Here is a 22,296-nt window from a genome sequence, read left to right on the forward strand (position 1 = left end):
TTTATGTCACTGTCGAGACGTTATCTTGACCATGGGATGTTGTCTATGGTTATCAACTAATTTCCGATAATTACTATACGCTCTTTGGAGTTCAAATCCAAAGTAAAACTAAAAGGGGCGGGGCCTTACTCGTCGAAAAAGTCGATACGAATCGACTTTTTTCAAGTCGATTCGTATTTCAGATTTGATTAAGGAGGCTGAACGAGGATTTATGCAAACACCCTATTCCCTCATGTATAACCCTTATTAGCCTTTTATCGATCTTTATTCATTGTATAAACGTTTTCTTATTTTCAATTGGTTGTGTTTCATTTGTGTACTGTTTTTAAATAACCAACGCTAGACAATTTTTAGACTAAATACTTTATTTCTTGAATAATAATCGTACAGCAAAATTTTTCTTTACATATTGATAAACAGCAAAATCATTTCCTTTTCTGTTTAGTTTCTTAACAATACTTTCTAAAGCTACATTTCTACTTCTCTGTATAACAAAGAACACAGCGTATTGTCCACATACATTGGAGGTAGGTGATTGTAGAGGAGTCGAGTTCCATAAAATGTTTTTATATCTTCTTGTAAATGATGCAATTTCTTTTCCGTAAGTCTCTGGCTTCTGTCCGTATGAATCGAAAAATTCCAAGGTGTTCTTGTCCGGAATGTTGATTGACATCCAGTGCGAACCAGGTTGTGTGTGCTTATCCGCGTTCACAACTAAAGACGCCGGATAGGTTTGAATATGCACAGGTAGCATGTCACATGGAAACACATCGATGAAGTATGGTGTTTCGCGTTCTAAAATTGTTTTTATTTGAGATGAGTACATATTCAACTGCTGAAATCGTAGAGGATGTTTCGTGCCTGATTTATTTCTATGACGTTGTCGAACTCCAAGTAGACAATGACGGAAACAGGTTGGACGAGCGGAGCTTTAAACTTTGTTTCCAGTCTTAGGTTGCCGTGTCTGATCAAATTGAAATGATCGCCTTGGCAGAGATCGGCGCTCAGATCAAAGGCGTAGATAGCGTATCCCAATGGAAACTCACTTCTAGAGATATCTATACCCCTGTCTTGACAGGCTTTTTCAGTCCCTAAAAACAAACTATGATACGCTCTGACATATAATCCTTGATCATATTGGGGCTCTAGAGGCTTGAAAGGTACTGGCTGTCCGTCAGTATACGTGGCTATGAAGTTAAGGTCGTAATGTTTAAACTCGAACGGCGATTTGCTATACGATCCCGAAAAAGCGTCGTTGTCTATTATTCCGACTACCACTCTTTTGGGTAGTTGTCCAACGACGACACTGTCTTGAACCCACGACATGCTTCCCTGATGTAGCGAGTAAACTTTACACACTACTCTGTCTATCGGATACTTGGCTGAAGTATGACTTAGAGCTTTCGCATGTCCTACAAGCACACCAGGAGACACTTTGACGTGCCTTATGTATAAACATGCGTCACGGAGAACAATTCTGAAGTTTGCACTTTTGTCTGGCGAAAGCAGACAGAATTCTGACTTGCTACGAATCATCTTTATTCTTAGAGAAACGAGATTCAGCAAGAGTCGCTGTTGACAAAATATGTCCCCGTGAATCGAACCAATCATGTCGACGGTCTTACTTTCTTCGATGAACGCCGCTCGCTGTATTAAACCGTCATTGGGGTCCTTTGACGTCGGGTCCACATCACTCATTTTTCCGGCAGTGTCTTTATAAAAGAGTTCAGTTGTCAGTTGGCTGGTTTTGCTTTCGTTACCGTGGTTCAAGAGTTTTTCTATCATAGCTCGGTAGGGGTACGTGTTACTGGAAGATGATATCAGACGGTCATTCAGAGAAACATCAACCTGGGAAAACATGGATTGCAAGAATAGGTTCACAGGGGCGACTTTACTCTCTTTATCTAGAAAAGACCCATCACCTTTCACGACCTTAGCTTTCACGTGAATTAACGTTTGAGAGAGATCCAGATACTCATCACCACTTCCTCCAATGTTAAATTCCAGAGGGCCACCATCGGAGACGTTTGAAAGCGGGTAATAGGTAACCCATTTTCCGCTTTCTATGGTAGTTTGTGTTCCGGGTAGAGTGAAAAGGTTGAGTTCAGATTTTGCCAGCTGAGGAGAATCCTTCAAGAGAAAAGCCATCACGGATCGAAAATATCGTGTGTGTTTCCGTTGGGTCGTTTGGCTAAAATGATGCGTTTCGCCTTCTTGCGTTTCCTTTTATGTCCCGCTCCAAACATGGACCGAGTTTTGGACACTGCTTTTTCTGTCAGTATCTTTCCAGCTTCACCCATTCGTCTTTTCGCTGCTCTTTTAACGTTTTCACCTTTCATTACGTCATCAACTATATCAGCGCCAGAGCGTAAAATCTGTCTACCAACAGTTTTAGCACTCTTTTTAAGAAAAGGCATGGCTACTCTAAAAAGACTTCCGAATATACTACCTAGACCGTATCCTCTCTGCATTACAGCACCCGAATAATACGGCAGGCCTTGTCCGGCTTGTTGGACATAGTAGTCCTCAAACTGTTTAGTGCAACAATGGTATGGAACCTTCATCTTTCGTATCTAGTTCGTAAATGACAACGGATCGATAAGACCAGTGTTTTTATAAGAACTGTCTCATGCGGAAGTGAAGAATCAGAATCGACTTTCCTCTACTGAAAGGTATGTGATTTCCCGAACTATCTCGAATTTCTATCTCTATAGTCTGGAATTCTTTTCGAGCTATAGGGAGATAGTGAGGTCTATCATAATGAGAGCTTATGACCTCGTTATCTTTTCCTTTCACGCGAACGACTCTCAGTAGAGGAGCTTGCACATCTCCCACAACCTGAGGTTGCACAATATCGGAATAGATGTACAAAACTGGAAAAAACACGTTTGTGTCAGCAACGTAAGGACTTTCGGTAGTTTCTTCGATCAGCGTTGGCTCGAATCCCAGTAGCTCAGCAATGCCAGTTTTTAACAGAAGTTTTGCCCCATCTTTTAGTGTTATTTTCACTTTCCTGGTGTTTTCATTGTAATTGAACAATATTTTGTTTCTTAAAGCTGGTATCTTCAAGCCGTTCAAGAGATCTGGAACTGTCTCGTAATATCCGACTGGTACGTTTCTTCCCTGCAATTTATCATCACCAAGATCGAACCCGAACAGATTATTTTTTTCGGTTATGTTGTACCACGTGTGAGAATAAACAATCTCCGAAAGCGCACATTCCCATTCGCCAGTCAAACTTATTGGAAATGGCAATCTTGTGACAAAATGAGATATAGTGTTTTCAGGATAGTATGACCCTGAACTGTCGCTGGGAAGTGTTACATAGAACGACATCTTGTTGAATGACCGATAATTGTGTGAACACTGTCACTTATATGCGCTTGAGATGATTCACCCATACGTTGAACTTGCTGTCGTAGCCTTTAAATTTTACGTAATACTCCATCCTACCTCTTACCTTGCGTCTCTTTAGAATTTTTTCTACTTGGTAATACTCGCTCCGCTTCACTTTCTGCAATTCAGATTCGTAAAAAGTACCATGGACAATCTCGCCACCAGAGTCGGCTATCCTGTACACAGGAGGAAAGCGCTCGAGTCTCTCTTTAATAGTGAAAATTTCACGAGTCCAGTTATGTTCATATCCTTTCTCAAAAACCATTTTTGCGCGACTTATGCGGACCGTATCTCCGATGTCAAACTTGAACTTTGTCTTCACGGGTTTCAAGATATCCTTATACAGTTCATTCCAAACGACCGATTGATTCTCTTCGGTAACAAGAACGGGTTTAGTCTTTATACTACGGTGCCATGTGTTGTTGTAACTATGCATTAGTTCGCTTAATATCTATGTATTTGTGCGTATTTTTATGCGTGAAATATTTGAACATTTTTTGTTTAAGAGTTCTGTTGAACCTCTCGACAACAGAGGCTTTTTTCTCGCTTTCTGTTGAAAAATGCATGACATTCATCGATTTTAGATAAGTTTGTAGAGTTTTATTTTTGAACTCTGTACCTTTATCAGTCTGCAAATACTTGCATACGCGGTCTCTGAAAATTTTTCTGAACGCTTCGGTAACTTCTTTTCCAGTTTTATCTTTCAAGGGTATGGCCCAAGCGAACTTTGATAAAACATCGATGCAGGTAAGTATGTATTTGATTCCTTTGTTTTCCTTCTTCAGGGCCTGCATGTCTACCAAATCGGCTTGAAATTGTTCGTTTATACCACCCACTATCACCCGATTTCTCTTAAAATTCTTTCTGGATGGTTTGTGCAATGTATATGCTTCGTTACCCTGCAATAATTCTTTGACATCTTTCAAAGTTACGTTTTTTCCGGTTTCTCTAAGACGCCTGTGAAACGCGTGGATTCCGCCAAAACTGGCCGGTTCGGAGGGACTTGTATATTTGTCCATATTTTTTCAAAATCGGATATTCTCTTCCTAAATCTTATCGCATCCTCGACCCAAAACCCTCTTCTATCCTCGCCTCCAACTACGAATATTGATACGTTATCGCTAAAACACACCTGTTTCTTAGCTCTGTTCATTAGCAAATGAGAGTATAATTATATCGCGTGAGAATATATACTAGAAAAAATAACACAGGTTTTTAAATTTTCACATTCTTTATTGCTTCTAAAAAAAAGTTACAGGCATAACCATTGAGGAGACATTATTTGTTCAACGGAATTTTTAAATGCTTCGTTTCCTCTAGGTACTTTTCCAAATTTCTTCTTTCTCAGATTATGTCTTATGAGTTCCACGATATTGGTTCCCGGGACCACAACGCCATCTTGAACAAGTTCGCCGTCCTCATTCCAAAACAGCTGTCTGTTGTTCACTTTCATGGTGTCAACCAGTTCTCTAGCTCTTTTCTTGTGACTCGGAGCGGCTTTTCGTATGATCATGTTCTCGAAATCGGGTCTTATATCATCTTCTTTCTTTTCTCCTAAAATTTCAGTATTCGAATTTTCTGTGAGCGCTAGGTACCTTTGCAATACCTGCAAATACTGTTTCGCTTTTTCATCGTCTCTTAGACCTTTTCTCTTCAGGACAATGTTGATATCACCATCTAACTTGCTTAGCTGTTGTTCAACAGCGTTCAAATGTCTATCTGCCGGAACGATGACGTATTTTTTAGCGTGCTCCATTTATGAGGGAGGAGATAACGGATATTGCGGCTGGTAAAAGTAGACTGAGAAAACCGTCACCTCTCTGGACTAAAATACGCCGTTTTTTATATAGTGGGAGATTCTTCTTGGACAAATTTCTCAGACTCCTCTTATGACGACTGAGTTTCGCTTTCTGAGATTTCGTGACGGGAACGTTGCCTTTTAACACGTTAAGACACACTTCACATAGAGCCCGTATGACACTGTTGCTACTTTTCTTTATCAGATCAGTACGCTTCTTGCCTCTACAACAGGTGAACTCTTTAAGAGTCTCTAAATTTCGTTGTGCATACCTCGACATCTGTATCGTCACTGACAGTCGAAACCTCTTTCTCGTATATACATACCGTATTTGACGGCCTTGATCAGTGCGCAATGGGGAAAATTAAAGCCGTGTTTGAAACAGCGGACTTTGGGATTTGGTAAAGAGGGGGATGTAGGATAGCCAATGAGATCGTGGCAGATCTTCCCCGTCATCTGCCCAATGAATTTGCATTTTTCAAGTCCTTTGCAATAAATTTCAGAATACGAATCCGACAAGAATGAGAGAATTTCTGAACATTTTTCATAGGGCATGTTGCCGCCCTCCCATGAAATGTGGTGTAGATTAGACATCACCCACGTAGCAGACGCCCTTTCTTTACCACTCAGTTCGAACCAGTCATAAGGTGGTTGAAAAGTATAAGTCCCGTAACTACTGCCATCTAACGAAAAGTAGGCCAGTTCTTTAACTATAAATCCTCTCGAAGTACATTGGAAACCTTCAAAGTCTATGACAAGACCCCTTTCCATGATGTGACCTCTTCGACTGCTTGACACGAAATGAATTTATCTGGGTTGGTAAGCGTAATATGTATCATTTTGGAAAAAACCGGTTCTCAGGCGTAATTGTTCTTCCGTGTTCGGTTTCAAGTCTATCAATAGGTATCCATAAGCGGGTTTACAGGCATCGTTAAAAACCTCTTGAAAGAATGCCTGTCTACCCGGATACATCTGCCTAGCTAAATGTTGAACTTGGCTTCTATCTCGCGGATTTTTGAACAATACGAGATAATGCGCATTCAAAGATATTTCTCGCATCTGACTGCCTTTATGAAAGAAATTTTGAACGATGAATATCACGGAAAGGTTTCTGTGATGGCTTCCGCGAATAAACAAATTAGTTAATCGCTTGTCGTTGCCTAGCTCGGACATCAGATCATCGATAACAAATAACGTTCGCGAACCTAGGTAAGATTCGTAATCTGTAGGTAAACCTTCTACGAATGTGACACCTGAAATCTGTTCATAAAACGGTTGATAAATACCATAGAACCAGACAATTTCCGTAGGAAATGGATCAATCATTTTTTCGGCTATGAGTCTCGAAACAAATCGAGTTTTTCCCGAAGAAGTCGGTCCAGACACTATACATCCAAAAGGATGTTTAAGCTTTAGCTCCTCCATCGCAAATGACAGTTAATTCTGTTTGCATAACATTAAATACCAAAAAAACACACACGAGAGAAACAAATCTATAACAAAAATAAATAGTTTATTCATGAAATAGGCGTATTTACATAAGGGACTTTGCGGTAAGAAACATGTTCTGACGTGAAAAAAAATTAATACCCATAAGGCAGCGTCGTGAAATCGGGCAGAAGAACCCTCTTGTCGTATACAAGACCGTATTTTTTCTCCTCTCGTCTGGTTAGTATCCGCCTCCTCTTAGCCTCCCTCACTATCTTGTGGGTATCGACGATAGCGATCTTCGTTGCAAAATCCATGGACTGGACCAGGGCCTTCATCGTGTCGTAGTTGAGCTCTAGCGAGTTTTTGAAGTTGAGTGTGAAGCCCCGAATTTTACAGAATGACCTGCCATCTGACCTCCTATAGGCATAATTCTTGGCTCCACCTGAAAATAAGCATTTTTTCAAAAACAAATATATATAATGAGAAACGTCTCAACCTGTGAAATTAAAGGATGAATTAAAGTTTGATAACGAGAATGAGAAAAATTACCTGACACAAACTCCGTAATGTGATGACCATCGAGCTCATCTGTGAATTGGCCCAAGAAATCGCCCAATGGTGGATCGTTGGTCCCATTGCTAGCATAGATGATTCTGAAATTTAAAAAACCAATAAGTCAAGTGATAAGACATTGAAAAATCAAATGCAAGAATGCTCACATAAAATTAGTTTCATAAAAAATTTTATAGATACTTACGAATCGGTGTCAAAATAGAGCAAGGCATCGCCTAGCTTCTCCATCTCGGAGTACAACTTCAAACGGGCCCATGTTGTCGTGAAGGCAGCCAGAAAAACGTTGGTCCGGTCGGTCTGGGGTATGAAATCCGACTTGTGTCGCCATTCAATAGCTGCAACGTTATCACTGGGTAGATACAAATCCTTGACCTGAAAAAAATAAATTGTTTTTTAGTTTGATGAAATCAAATATCTTAAAAAATAATAATAATTAAAAAAAAAAAGTACCTCAATAGAAGGATCGTTCATCATTTTGTGAAAATCGGATGTTTTAGTGACGTACGACAGTTGCGTCTTGTTTTCCTGCATACCCCAGCGACCCCAGAAGCTGGAAAAAAAAAGAAAAAAAGAAATGATTATTTCATCATAAAAAAAAACATGGTTTTCAAAAATTTTCAATCGTTAAAAATGATAATTACCTATTCAGACAAAGTTTCGCCACTTGACGCCGACCTGGATTGACTTGGATATTTCCAGGCTCCAATTTTATGCCTTCAACTTGCTGATACTGCTTCAGGTACGAGACTTTGTCATTATTCGTGACGCAGTTTGACGGCCATCCCGAGGACTCTTGCTTGATCTTGAGGAAGGCGTTGATGTAGGGGGCAAAAAGACCCTCTCGAGATTGATCGAAATGATAAACCTAGAAAAAACAATCCTAATTAAAAAACAAATATAATCGTAGAAAACATCAAAAATAGTTATGGGTTAGAAAAAAAAATACCTCGTATATCCTTTTCACCACATATCCTTTTTCAACGGCTTTCTTGAGCTCTTCAGTCACCCAGGTGCCTGTGATACATCTTTCCTCGTCGTTGTGATGACATTGTCTCGAGCGTGTTTCCACACACGAACGACACAGGGGAAAGGTCAATTTTCCACCGGATCTATAAAAAATGAAATATTTTATGACAAAAATAATAAAAAACTTTATGAAAAAAAATATGTTAGATTGGGAATAAGTGAAAAACACGTTATAAAAAATTATAATAATACCTGTATGGGAGAACGGGTAGGTATAATGCTCTTGGTGGTAGAACTTTGCATTTAATGATACCGAAGTATGTTGTGGGGTCGTCAAAATTTTCAGTGATGACTTTGGGGTGTCCGACCGGATATCTGCAATCAAATAAAAAACTTGTAAAAAAAAAGTAAAGGTAGCCATATTTGTTAAGTTATAAATTTTAAAGTACTTACTTGCAGTATTTATTGACCCACGGGTACAAAGACGTGAAGTCAATATATTTTGCGGTGCCTTGATATAAAAGTTTAGTGGCATTAGTTCTTCCGCCATAGAACGCATCCCGTGGGTTAAGCCTGTCGACATAGTGAAAGTCCACCAGGAAGCATTTGAGAGCTTGATCCGTTTTCTTCAGGGCGTTAAAGTCATGCTCCCACATGACTTCGAGATTGTATCCGCCTTGACGGATTTTTTGTTCTTGCTCTAAGGTCTTCCTGTGGAGTTCCCACATGTAGCTCTGGGTGCTGGGGTTCACCATATCTTTTTCGAAACAGTGTGGGCAGCCGTGCCAATAACATCCTGAAAAGAAACAAAGCATATATAATTAAAATGAAACATATGTAGTAAAGCAAACAAAGTAATAAAATTAATTCAAAAATAATAATAATCGATGACGCTTACCATGAAATAAAAACACGGTGTTTGTGTCTTCACAAAACCCGTCCACGCTGAGACCAAGCACTCTCTTTTCTCCCGTCCCGTTTCTGGAATGTTGAATGTTCAGTCCTAGGTATGACAGCCATTCAATACTTAGGCGACTGCTATTGGTGTTGTTGACGTAACCGTTGGCAGGAACCATACCAATTACACCATCGTCGATGTATTTCGACCGGTATGTTGCCATACAGGCCGAGGCTATGGTGAGGTACTGAAAGGGGTCGACGCCGGTTAATCCCAAGAACTCTTTCCGAAACTGCAAGCAGCATCGACGAAGAATATCGACGTCTGACCTAAAAATTAAGAACATAGTGTAGAAATGTTAAAAGAATGGAAAAAATAATCTAAACGAATAAAACAATAATGAATATGGAGGAGAAAACAACTTACTTGCAGTATTCGTACATTTCGTCTTGGAAGACGAAACTTTCGTTTTTCCTCTGCTCGTACCACTTGTCGAATTTCGCTTTCGCTTCGACGGCGAAAGCTTCCGGATTAAAGAAGTTCATGGAAGGGAGGGGTCCATTGTAGTCTTGGTTTTCCCGTCGGTTGAAGAGATGAGGAAAGTACCCTTTCTTCAGCTCCTCCAACCCGAAAGTTTTCGGCAGTTTGGACAAAGCCATAGGGAGAAAGTTAAGGCTGTCGATAACCCTGATGTTGATGGTGTCTAGCCGCAAAGCCATTATTTTGGATCCACACGGCACAACAGAAGGCTTTATTCCTTGTTCTAGGAGATATCTGTAAAGAAAAAATTCATATGTGTTATAAAATTTACCACAAAATGCATGCATAATAAAACAGTAACATGCTATTTATGTAAACATTTTCAAAAAACTTACTTGAGCAGGAATTGGCCATCGAACCCCTTCATGTTGTGTGCGATGGCAGTGTACCCCTTATGTTCTTTGCGGAAGAGCCAGGCGCAGAATTCGTTGAGGGCGTTATACCCTCGAAAGACGAATTCAGCTCCGTCCGAGTACTGAGCAACTGCAAAGTTTATCACGTGCTCGCCTGAAGATTGATCCGTCTCGAAATCGAAGAAAACGATCTTGTCGGAAGGGGTCTTCACCTTCTTCTTTTTGAGGGAGCAGAGATGATGTTCATCTTGATGAAAATTTTTGCAGTTGCTGCAATACTTTTCCCCGCAGACGTGTTTGCCTCGAGGCCGTTCTTTTTCTACAAGAAATTTCTTGCATGTCGGACACTCGTAGAATTGCTGGCAGAAGCTGCTGTTTTTGCCCCCGAGACTCTTATGCCTTGCAAAGCATTCAGCCGATCGACATGTCCTGTGACAGTCATCGCAGCGTTGGGGAATGACGAGAGTGCATGCATCGCTGAAGCAGGTGTTGCATCGGACTGCGCATTTATGTCTCTGGACATGGTCGTAGCCCTTGTCGCAATCCGGACAGTAGAAACTGGTGCCGTGGAAACCCTTGGGAGATGTGATGAGGTCATAGTGCCCGTCGTTGAGCAACAAAAATATTTTTCTGTCTTTCCTGGGTGTCTTGAACACCACCTACATAAAAAAAAAACAGTTTGAAGAAATATAAAAAATAATTTCAAGTGATTAAACAAAAAATTCTTCCTGACTAAAAATAATATCGGTGAATAAAATAAATTACCCGATAAAATTCTTCCGAAGACTTGACAAATATTTGGACGTCTAGAACCGCGGCAAACTTTGTGATAGCATCAAAGCCACAAAGGCCCTCGGGAACTTCAGCCACTCGATGCAATGTCAAAGCCATGTCTCTCTGTAATTTTCTACGCCCATCTTTTACCGTCGACAGCCTCGGATGTTTTTCAAGGATGGCGTGTCCAACAACGATGGCACGACTACAACACAGTCCGTCCTCGGGTATACGTGTAACTGATTGTTTTGTCAGCCGGTCAGACGATATGTTGACAATCTTGCATCTGCCACCACCTCGTGGTAGTCGGACCGTGATGATGTCAAACCTGAGAGATGGGTCGTCCAGGGGTATGGAGTTCTTGCTCTGTAGAACTTTCATTATCACAGCCAGGAGTGATTCTATGGTGAGTGAGGCTACAGTAACAAGAGATGTAGAGATAGGCCTGTCGAAATTATCGGACGTCATGACAATCCTGAAGAAAAAAAAAATTAATTATTCAATTCAAAAAAATTCCTCAAAACACTCTGAATATCCAATAAATATTTACCGAATGCGGTCCTCAGAATGCAGCCCGTTGGTTGTCTCGTCTATCAGCTGCCTCAACATTGATCTCAAAAAAGCCATTGCAGCTATCAGGCGAGTTGACGGGTCCACTAGGGCTTCGGTTCGTATACGGGCAGCATAAGTGATTTGCTCAGCATTGAACTTCTTGTTCAGCTTGCGGGACTGCTTCTGCAGCACGTATGGACGTCGGGTCTATAAAAGAAAAAAATAGAATGAGCATATTGAAAAAAAAGTAAAAAAAATAATTAATTGACATAAATAATGCTTACGGAATTCGAAGTTCCCTCGCCCGGATCACCACCGCCACCTATCTGTTCTATGGCATCCTGTAGGAAAGAAACAGTATTAAATAATCGAAGGAGACAAATAAAAAGAGATAGTAAATAATTTTAAAACAAATTGAACCAACCTTCTCGACCTGGGTCCAATCGATTTCTTGAGAGAAAGGGTTCTCGGCCATAATCCACTGCGCCTCATCAATATGGAAATCCGATCCGAAGATCAACGCATTCTAGAAAAAATAAAAAAAACTCGTTCAAAAAATAAAATACATTGGATACATTGGTATAAAAAAAGAAATTAAAATGATATTGAACATACCTGTTCCTCTAGATCCCAGTCAATATCACTAGGTAATGGGTTTTCGTCAAAGATTGCAGCGGAATCCATCTCGATCGAGCTTGAAACTAAGAATGATGGTCTTTCCTTGCTGTCGGGGGGTTATATACATCCCATGGTCAAGATAACGCTATGACCCCATACCCCTTTTAGTTTTACTTTGGATTTGAACTCCAAAGAGCGTATAGTAATTATCGGAAATTAGTTGATAACCACAGACAACATCCCATCGTCAAGATAACGCTATAACCCCATGCCCCTTTTAGTTTTACTTTGGATTTGAACTCCAAAGAGCGTATAGTAATTATCGGAAATTAGTTGATAACCATAGACAACATCCCATGGTCAAGATAACGTCTCGACAGTGACATAAAAAAATACCTCCATTTTGAAAATATATCGGTCAGGTAATCTGGTTCAAAATCCGGCTAAAAAAGGAAGTCGGTCAAAAACGCGCGAAAACATTTCCGGTGGCGCCATCTAGCGGCGGAAAATGGCATTATCGCGGTCAAGCGCCGCCAAGACTACTTACAAATCTGCTATTTTCACTTGAAGAATTGAGGAAAGGTGGCACCCCCCATAACACTCGCAACACTCATAACTCTGATAACAAAACTACGTTAGGGCCAAACTTACAATTAGGACAAACGTTGCGGCATATACCGTTAAAAATTCAATCAATCAACCTGTTTTTATTTTTTAGAAAACACAATAGTGTGTAAAAAACAGAGAAAAACTGCCGAGAAGCCGACTTTGCTCATGCTGGCAATCCCACCATTGTAGAGTAGGCCTATATATTGATCCAGCAGGCCGAACTTATTGATATAATAGATGAAAGGGGAGGGATATAATAGATGAAAAAAACACGCACACACAAAAAATACTGTATACATAAAAACAACGGTGGTAGTTGCTGTGGGAACAATATCAATGGGTTACATTTCTTCTTAATATGAAATTTTTGCTAGAATAGAAAAAGAAAGTAAATATTTGAAAAAAAAAATTAAAAACGAATTTCTTACGAAGGTGATTGGAATTGACTTGACAAGTGAATTTCGTACAGAGAAAAAAAAATTCAAATGAAAGCAGGTGATGAATATTCTAATATAATTGTTCTATGAAAGTGATATTAAAGAGATATTTCTTAAATATTTCCTTAGAGCTAAGGTCTGATTAATTTCATTAGGTGAATTATTATAGAAATTTCAAGCCAGGCAAGTGAAGTTTCTGTTTCCGATTACTTTATCAATTTTTGGAATTAGGTATTTGTTATTACATCTTGGGAATGAACTAAAAGTGTTAATAGGTAAATAAAATTGGGGTTTTTTTTCCAAATAAGTATAGACTTGAAAAAGTAAAGGTGTCTGAATAGGAGGATATTTGGTGAACGGTAAAGCTCGTTAATTCATTATTTATAGTCATTTGCGATTAATTTGACTATTCTTTTTCGAAAGTAAATCGATGGGTATAAATTTGTGATATAGTCAGATCCCCGAACTGATAATCCATACAGCAGATAAAAATGAAAAAATGAGTAATGCAAGACCAATAGAAACGATGAGCTGATATATGGTTTGAGATAGTAGTCTGTGAATTATATATGGGAGTTTAGAATGAAAATAGTTTATATGTTATTATTAAATAACGCGTAACATTCCCCATAGGAAGGTTTACGAGGTACATGTAAAGTTAAGTAGTAGTGCCAACGACATGGAGGCGCATATTTCCAACATGATTCAAAATATATCTCATTGTGTGTAAGTGACATCGAAAAACTCCACCCATGTGCGAAAATCCAATTAAAATGTCCCTCATACAAGGAATTTTAAAAATCAGCCGAATATTTAAATTAAAAAAGAACTTTAATTAAAATGTTCTTAATACATTCTTTTTAAATATATGTATTCTTGAGGAAAATTATTTTATTTATAATCGCATCACGAGTAGAAATTTTAAATTTCTTTCCTTATGCAAACTTCTGATTTTTTTTGAAAAATTTCCATCATCGTTAAAATAATAGAATTATGACCCATCATAAATTCATGCTTCATTCCTGAAGTAAATATAACAAAATAAATAAGTAGTGGAAACTGAATTCCAGGAGATTTCCTTATCTTAAACTTCCTAATTTAATATTTAATATTTTATCTTCTCTGAATAAAACTGAAGAAACATTTTTTTTTTTGATAAAAAAGAAGAAAATTTGTTAAAATTCGCACTTTGTTTTGTTAAAGAAATATTTTTATTTCACTTGAATTGAATAATAAATGAACTTTTCTGCATCATCTCTTCTTATTTTTAATTTCAAGAATCGTCAAAAAATGATCAAGGAACTCGTAACTTTCATTAAAATACGTGGATTTTTATATTTAATGAATGACACACATAATGAAAATTATTTCTTATTCGAAAATATTCTGTGACTAATTTTTGAGTATTGGATATGTAGATAGCGTAAAAATTGTTCATTGTCTATGAGCGTAATTTGCGTTAATAAATATTTAAAAAAAAATATGAAGCTTTTTAAATTTATTACTTTTATTTTAATGCAGTTTTCTGTAGTTCTTTTATCTATAATGGATATAATTCAATCCTTAATTTAATCCATTACAAACCATTTTCACCGAACGTGTTCCAAATAAATTCTGGAACAGTTTGCAGTTATGGAAATTGGAAATTAAACTGCCCGTTAAAAAGGTTTTTTTTTCTGTTAACAACACTGCTTAACAAAAAAAATGTTCGTAATCGCGACTACAGATTTTGAAACTGGTTTTAAATTTTTGTCCAATTGCCTCTAGTTTTGGAGATAATTCATACTCCCGATATTTCAATAGTCTTGAGCTACTAATTTTTGCGTCGAAAGTTCACATTCAATTTTTTATTTATTTCCCTATTTCGTTCAATATATTATTACCGTTATATTATGATCAGACATTAGTGGTCTTTATTTATTAATATTAATGTATTGACTTACATTTTGCACACTTTGAATGTGATTTGTAGGGTGCTGGAATAAAATTCCAATATCATTACTAGAATTTTATTTATCTCGAAACCTTCACAGCGAATTTGACGAAACCAATGCCAGATTCAAAATCAGCGCTCTAAAATCACTGGAATATCTTTGCCAATGTTTTACTGTATTTATTTATAACGCAAACTTCGAATGTGGTTTGTATGCTTCTTGTGCATTACTATTAGGGCTGAGAATCGGTTAAAATTTTATCTGTGTGTGGTTAATCAAACATTTTAATCGATGATTCGGTCGATTAATGGAATTTTAATCGATTTTTGTCGTAACTATATAATATTAATTGATGGTGTAAAAATATATTTTATTCATTTTATGCATCTATTCACCAGGTGTAAATAAATGGGGGAATACGCAGATTAAGAAGTTAATTAACTGCCCACTTGAAGCAATTCAAAAGACAACATGATTTGTCAAATTTCCAAGTTTCGTCCCTTGGATCTTGTCGTTCTTTTTGAAAAAAAAAACTGATTATTTTAGATTAATCACCGATTTCGAAACTACGTTTGATTATGCTGTTGTGCGTTCTGCTATAGAAACTCCCTCAAACGGTACATGTGAGGATAGGAACTGATGCTGCCAAGAAAATAGGAAAAACTACTGTTCATAGAGGAGACAATAAATTTTAGTCTTGAACTCTGAATTTGAGACTGACGTCATCAGCTTTCGTGGAATCAAATTGCCCTTTCCCCATACTAAAGGATGTGATCAAAATATTGATTCCAATGTTTTTAAATATAGTCACTTACCCAAAATATTGTACGTAGGTACAATCGGTTTCGTTGAGCAAATAAAGTTAAATTTCAAACTTTTAAGAAAATTTTAATCGAATTGATCACGTCGATTAACTAAAATAAAATCGTTAACAACGCTTAAAAATTGATCGATTAACCAACCCGATTAATTGATTAATTGGCCAGCCGTAATTATTATTGAAATTTAATTTTTCCTTTATCTCAGAAACTAGTACCGATTTGACAAAACCAAAGCCAGATTCGGAATCAGCGCCCCAAAATGATCCTAAAATCACTAAAAGAGCTTTGCAAACAAAATCAATGTTGAACACAAGATAATCACACCACACAAATCCACACTTTAAATTTATTCCCTGTATCAGACTTTTGTATGTTTTTAAAACCTTCCATCGGCATTGATATAATAGAATTACGGCCTTTCAATGGAATCAGAATGAAATACAGAGTGCTCTGTTAATGGACAGAGAAACTCAGAGGGTTGTCAGTAGGTATCAAGAGGAACAAAAATTGCAATGGAACATGGCGTCGCAAACCACGCTGAGAGGGTAAAAATCGCGAAAAACTCATGCAGGCTCTGAGTCCAGAAGAGACGAAAGGTGGATGTCAGTTGATCGCTGAATGCGCTAGTGGGTTGGCTCGCCATGTCTGACGTAAGCAGCGTCGTGAAACGCATGCGCTGGGGTAGGATCACGCGCTACGGACATAAGCGTCATTGGTGTAGTAAGCACGTGTAGCAGTTAGTTGTCTGTTTCAATGAGTATTGTGATGGCTGAATACACGAACGAGGAATACGATCTGATTTACGGTCGAGCAGATGGCAATGGGCCCTTAGCACAGCGGATTTTAAAGCAGCAATATCCGATTATGCGTTGTCCTCACAATACTACCTTCGCCACGATCGATCGACTACTACGGGAGACGGGGGACATTCCACCCAGCACAGTGTGATGCAGGGAGACCGCGCAATGCACGCACTCCTCAAATGGAAGAACCCGTAATACACTGCTGGCCACCGTAAATGCAACACCCTGAAGGAAGCATGCAAATAATATGAAATTTACAACATGCATTAGCGGAGGTGAGATATGCAAATGATTAGAATTTCAGCGCAGACGCACATCACGCGCGCCTGTGGCGCCACTTCAAAGCGCTATTTAAGGCTTGGAGATTTCGACGATTTGAAGTACGGCAATTGTGTTTTTCTTGTGGTTTTTTCAAAAAAACTATCAATTATGCCTCGTAGAAAACAGCGACCATCTTTTGATCAAGTATCCGAGTTCGACAGAGGAAGGATAGTGGCCTACCGAGATTGTGGATTATCTTTCAGGGAAATCGGTAGTCGTGTTGGACGAAACCAAACAACTGTAATGCGGATATGTAATCGTTGGATGCAGGAGGGTACGACGGACCGACGTGTTCGATCGCATCCACCTCAGTGCACCACTTCACGTGATGACAGGCGTATTGTGCGTATGGCAGTGACGGATCGCTCAGCCACATCACGAACCATAGCACAGCATATTCAGTCTGTACCGCATCACCCAGTGTCTGCGCGTACCATTCGACGCCGTTTACAGCAAAGTGGTCTGTCCGCAAGACGTCCATTGCTTCGTCTACCCTTGACGCAGAACCACAGACGTCTCCGCCGCCAATGGTGCGATGAAAGAAGGATGTGGACGGCACAATGGAATGAAATTGTCTTTACTGACGAGTCACGCTTCTGTCTGCAACACCACGATGGTCGGATTCGAGTCTGGAGACACCGTGGAGAGAGGATGCTGAATAGCTGCGTTATGCACCGCCACACTGGTCCTGCACCGGGTATTATGGTATGGGGCGGTATTGGATATCACTCTCGTACTCCTCTAGTACGCATTGCCGGTACTTTAAAAAGCCAGCGCTACATCTCCGAGGTGTTGGAGCCAGTTGTCCTTCCTTACCTTCAGGGCTTGCCCACAGCCATATTTCAACAGGATAATGTGCGACCACACGTGGCACGCATTGTCCAAAGGTTCTTCGTCAATCGCCAGATTGAATTGCTTCCCTGGCCAGCTCGCTCTTCGGATCTTTCGCCGATAGAAAACATGTGGTCCATGGTTGCTCAACGATTGACCCAGATTACATCCCCAGCTGCCGCACGAGATCAACTTTGACAACGCGTGGAAGCTGCTTGGTCTGCTGTACCATAAGAGCACATCCAAAGTCTCTTTGAATCAATGCCGAGGCGTGTGGGAGCGGTGATCTCCAACAATGGTGGCTACTCTGGCTTCTGATTTTGGCAGGAACCACACTTCACAGAAGTCTATAAATTTAATCATTTGATGCTTGGTCAACATGTTATCTACAAAATAAATATTGTTGCGATATCTCTTGTCTTTCTTGGTGTTGCAATTTGGATGGCCAGCAGTGTAATTAATCAAATAAATCTTTTTGTAGTTATTATCGTACTCTTTTTCGTTCCAGTGTGACGTCGAAACCTGCATGCGTTTTTCGCGATTTGCACCCTCTCAACGTGGTTTGCACAACCATGTTCCATTGCAATTAATTTTTGTTCCTCTTGATGTCTACTAACAACCCTCTGAGTTTGTTGGTCCATTAACAGATCACCCTGTATAGAAATAAAATAAATAATAGCAATAATCAGAAATCCTCATGAAACTATGCTGTAGTGACATATCATAAAAAGTATTTTTTTGGTAATTGATTTATTTCAAAAGTTTGATATATTTTTCATTTTTATTGCTCTATGCCACTTGATTATCCACTCCCTACGTACTTATTTATTTTTCGCAAATTTTTGACCCTATGGATAAAATTGCATCACCAACACCTTGAGCGCATGATGAAATAGTATGACAGCAATGTAATTGAATAAAACTTCGTTCAAAATAAAGGAAACTTCAGTTAATAAACCGTGGTTAAATATTTTATGAACATATTTGTTTCCTATTTAATTTTAAATAATATTGAGTTAATGATTTTTTCATCATTTTGTGAACTAAACAATATTTTTTTGTAAATTTTGAATCAATTTTTGTTTAGCTAAAGTGATGTCAGGCTATTTTTCATGCATGAAAGGTGTCAATGATACATTTTTTTCTTTAATGTTTAAAAATTTTCAGAAAAATAAGTATTGTACATGTGTAAACATATAGTGTTGACTTAGCATAGCATATAAATTCCAAAATATATTTACTAAAGTTTAAATAAAATCAATGGTTAAATGATATTTTTAATGATAGCTTTATATACAGCACAGTTTTTGAGGATATTCGAAAATGCTTAAGGACTCATACACCTAAATTTATGCATGGAAAAGCATTTATTCACATGCAATTTAATTTGACCTATATAGATCATTAAGATCTCTTTTATCACTGCCATGGATATCTACATTTATTACTCTCCCTCTTCATCTTATATTTTCTACAATCCATATATATAGGGTGTCCACTCTTATCGTTGTCCAGTGGCTATTTCTAGAATATATATATATTACTAAAAAGTGTAGAAATATACATTTCGTACGTTTCCCCCAGTAACTTCGAATTAGAAAGTTGTTTCCCTGTCTTTTCTGAGGTCAACAAAATATTTTCTGTTTTTAAGTGAAATGTTCACTGAGATATTTGAAATCAAGATGCAGAGAAAAAATGCGAAAGAACAGCATAAACTAACAAGCAACGCTCATTCATGGTGTTCTTTACCTTTTTTCCTCTGATTTTTAGTTTGAATATCTCAGTGAATATTGCACTTAGAAACATGAAAATATTTTGTTAGAGGACGGAGGGTCGTGCAGACATTTAAATTATGTATCTTTTTATTGAGATTTTTTTTTCATTTAATCGGCATTTAAGATGATGGACCAAATCATTGGAAACATGAGGGGACACCCTGTATATGTTTTTTAAAGAAAAATGAAAATGTTTTCACTTTATAATCAAGTACAGAAATACATGTGAAGAAGAAAAAACAAGCAAGGAGATCAAAGATCCCATACTAGTCGTTGCAATGATGTTACTACGATTATTACAATAATTTTCAAATTTATTTTATTTTAATTGTCAAATAAAACTTATTATGCTTAAAACTTATTTGCACGCAAATTTTCCAAAAAAAAATATGTTATCGAAGTTTTCAATTTTCAAATACTATAAAAATTTCTGCATCTAATTGTGTTCACGTTTTTGTTCTACCTGTAGCAGAAATATTTTTAAAATATTTTGAGATATAAACTGCTGGCGGGCATTACATATGCTAATATGTTTTCCGCTAAAATGCTCTTTCCTGAAAATTACGTTTTTTGTAAGATAAGGGGATAATTCCTTCCAACACCTCTCATTCAAATGCCTTGAAAATTTGTGTGCCTCTCAAAATTATGGTGTTACATACTTTAAAACGAGGATTTTTTTTTACTGAAACTATTTAAAAAAAGTTACGGCACAAAATATGGGTAAACTGTGGAGATTTTTTAAAAAGTTGCATGTTGTTGAAGTTAAAATTCAGGAATAAAATAACCAACAATTAAAATTCTAAAAGCTCAAGTTGTATAAAAGTATCCATAGTATTTGAGAGAGAAAAAACTGAGTGCCTAAAGTGAATAGAAAAATTTTAAATGTTCCTTAAAGGAAATAGATTGTTCCGCAGGGACGCATGGGAAGCCAATATCGTACACCAACTCCCTTAATAAAAGTTTGCTAAATGCTTCCGAAATTATATTTATAACTATTATTACTATGGAAACATATAATTAAGAAAAAATATGTTGTATATAATATTTATTGTAAGAAATTTGAAATCAAAGCTATACATTTTTGTATATTTGGTACATTTTACTTGTATATACTAAAAAAATATGTATATAATGAAGCAAGTCTGTTTTGTCTTCTGAATGTATAACTTAACTTTTCAAAATATATAGCTTTTATGTCTTGGAATTCAGCTTCCATTAATGAACCGCGCCTGTGACAACACAATAATCCACTAATTTATTTATAAATGTAAATTAGAATATTTTTGCAGCATCCTGTACAGAGAACGTTTAAAAAATATTTGTATTTTGCGAATATACTCTTATGTTTGCTCGTGATAACTTGGAAAACTTTCAGTTATTTCCCCTTCAATCTTATGTATATTTTTTATGAGTATTTTTTGTTGTTTTCTTTTTCAAATTCATATATACGTGTTCCAATAGTTTCTAAAATAAGTCGGAGGAAAAAAGCTGAATCTATTCTATTCTAGCTTCAATTGTATTCAGATTGGAGGAATAGACTCACAGCTGTGGTTCTAGATATACTGAAAACTGAAAGGAAATAAATAATACTTTGCTGAGTTTGCAGGCACGCAACCTATGAGAAGAAATACACAAAAATATTACAATTTTTTGGTCTTCACTTTACTTTGAACAGCATTTTCAGGTGAAGGAAAATATAGAAGAAGAGAAGAGAAAAGAAAAAGAGGCTAAAAGAAACTCTTGGGACACGAATTTTCAGTTCTGGGTTCCGCAGCTGAGCCTCGAATGGAAGAAGTAAATAAAGCTGTCAAGTCACATACCTTTCAAGAGAGAAGAAAAAAAATAAATAAAAATGTTATTTTTAGTTTTATTTATTTTCTTTGCGTGAAAGAGTTTTCTTTGGTTGGGCCAATGCTAAGAAATAAATTCTCAAAACACTGGGTAGAAGGGATCGGATTCTATTCACAGGATTCTCTGGTGACCCCTTTTTTTCCTCTTGTACTTCCGAATTTGCAGCAATGAATTTCGGAACCCGTTGGCGTTGGTTATCGAAGAATGGGTGAGAAAAGTAAGTTTTTGCTTATAAAATGCATTCATAACACCCACAGACTGCCACCTTAAGCATTCAGTGCAGTGTCAACTTCATATACAGTGAAACTTCAGTTAACAAGCTTAATTCGTTCTCCGCCATCGTGTTCGTTATTCGAATCAAACTTCCCTATAGGAAATAATGGAAACTTGGATAATTTGTTCAACAATTATTCATTCACATAAAAACGATTTATAAAAACTGCATTCAATCAATAATTGAACACCATAATAATACATAATACAATAAAAAACCATAATATGAAAATAAATAAACATAATAGCTATAATTAAACATACAGTATGATAATGTTTACAAATTAACTTACTCTAGACGGCGAGAGAAAGGAGAACTACCGTTTAGAACGATTTATGGACATAATGTTGTTTGCAAACTTATTCTTTTTGCGGGAATTTCAAAATAAACCTTGTCTAATGACGCGCTTTTTCCTACTTTTTAGGATTTCTGGGAAAGGGAAAATTGGACTTTTCGTTGGACAGATTCATTGCTCGCTCACTGTTACAGCTTTATTTGGGTGGTTCTTTTCTATAGAGTTTTGCACAGATTCCCCATATTCTACATATCTCTCTAATCTCATTTTATGTGAGGTACATCTCCTTACTTCTCCCTTCCTCTGATGGGATTCCGTCTATAAACCCTCTCTGATGCGTGCAAAAAGATCCATAACTTTATCTACCGTCAACTTCAAGAGATCCTCATGTATCTCCAGTCCATGGTCTTCCCCAAGCACACAATCTCTTCAACAAGTAGTGGTTC

General features: G+C 37.6%; 4 protein-coding genes and 1 long non-coding RNA gene across 5 annotated transcripts; all 5 read right to left on the reverse strand.

The window, feature by feature from the left end:
* Positions 1-828: 828 nt before the first annotated feature.
* Positions 829-2,148, reverse strand: LOC149087639 (uncharacterized protein F54H12.2-like). The gene has a single exon (XM_089231933.1). The coding sequence runs from the start codon at positions 2,146-2,148 to the stop codon at positions 829-831; it is 1,320 nt and encodes a 439-aa protein (XP_089088059.1).
* A 1,225-nt stretch (positions 2,149-3,373) lies between these two features.
* Positions 3,374-3,832, reverse strand: LOC149087640 (uncharacterized). The gene has a single exon (XM_089231936.1). The coding sequence runs from the start codon at positions 3,830-3,832 to the stop codon at positions 3,374-3,376; it is 459 nt and encodes a 152-aa protein (XP_089088062.1).
* A 2,888-nt stretch (positions 3,833-6,720) lies between these two features.
* Positions 6,721-8,057, reverse strand: LOC149087641 (uncharacterized). The gene is made up of 5 exons (XM_089231850.1): positions 7,840-8,057; positions 7,649-7,748; positions 7,383-7,570; positions 7,175-7,278; positions 6,721-7,067 (listed from the first exon to the last, which is right to left on the reverse strand). The coding sequence occupies exons 2-5, from the start codon at positions 7,727-7,729 to the stop codon at positions 6,778-6,780; spliced, it is 663 nt and encodes a 220-aa protein (XP_089087976.1). The 5' UTR covers positions 7,730-7,748; positions 7,840-8,057; the 3' UTR covers positions 6,721-6,777.
* On the reverse strand, positions 7,836-9,403 carry LOC149087642 (uncharacterized). Its single transcript, XM_089231937.1, has 5 exons — positions 9,063-9,403; positions 8,618-8,960; positions 8,417-8,539; positions 8,145-8,307; positions 7,836-8,063 (listed from the first exon to the last, which is right to left on the reverse strand). The coding sequence occupies exons 1-5, from the start codon at positions 9,283-9,285 to the stop codon at positions 7,836-7,838; spliced, it is 1,080 nt and encodes a 359-aa protein (XP_089088063.1). The 5' UTR covers positions 9,286-9,403.
* A 1,900-nt stretch (positions 9,404-11,303) lies between these two features.
* Positions 11,304-12,037, reverse strand: LOC149087643 (uncharacterized). The gene is made up of 2 exons (XR_016192570.1): positions 11,897-12,037; positions 11,304-11,807 (listed from the first exon to the last, which is right to left on the reverse strand). It is a non-coding gene; the product is annotated as an uncharacterized LOC149087643 (long non-coding RNA).
* Between the last annotated feature and the right edge of the window lie 10,259 nt (positions 12,038-22,296).

The sequence above is a fragment of the Pholcus phalangioides genome, unplaced genomic scaffold (genome assembly GCF_987345545.1).
Source record: "Pholcus phalangioides strain wild (caught in Gottingen) unplaced genomic scaffold, Ppha-v1.0 ptg000004l_1, whole genome shotgun sequence".
NCBI classification, from domain to species: Eukaryota; Metazoa; Arthropoda; class Arachnida; order Araneae; family Pholcidae; genus Pholcus; species Pholcus phalangioides.

Excerpts from the sequence above, each read along its gene's own strand:
- LOC149087642 (XM_089231937.1), bottom strand. The coding sequence starts at position 9,285 with ATGGCAACATACCGGTCGAAATACATCGACGATGGTGTAATTGGTATG. Across the intron at positions 8,961-9,062 it reads CACCGTGTTTTTATTTCATG|GATGTTATTGGCACGGCTGC; the intron begins GTAAGCGTCATC and ends GTTTCTTTTCAG. Across the intron at positions 8,540-8,617 it reads TGGGTCAATAAATACTGCAA|ATATCCGGTCGGACACCCCA; the intron begins GTAAGTACTTTA and ends ATTTGATTGCAG.
- LOC149087641 (XM_089231850.1), bottom strand. The coding sequence starts at position 7,729 with ATGCAGGAAAACAAGACGCAACTGTCGTACGTCACTAAAACATCCGAT. Across the intron at positions 7,571-7,648 it reads TGAACGATCCTTCTATTGAG|GTCAAGGATTTGTATCTACC; the intron begins GTACTTTTTTTT and ends TATTTTTTTCAG. Across the intron at positions 7,279-7,382 it reads CTCTATTTTGACACCGATTC|AATCATCTATGCTAGCAATG; the intron begins GTAAGTATCTAT and ends TTTAAATTTCAG.
- LOC149087639 (XM_089231933.1), bottom strand. The coding sequence starts at position 2,148 with ATGGCTTTTCTCTTGAAGGATTCTCCTCAGCTGGCAAAATCTGAACTC.
- LOC149087640 (XM_089231936.1), bottom strand. The coding sequence starts at position 3,832 with ATGCATAGTTACAACAACACATGGCACCGTAGTATAAAGACTAAACCC.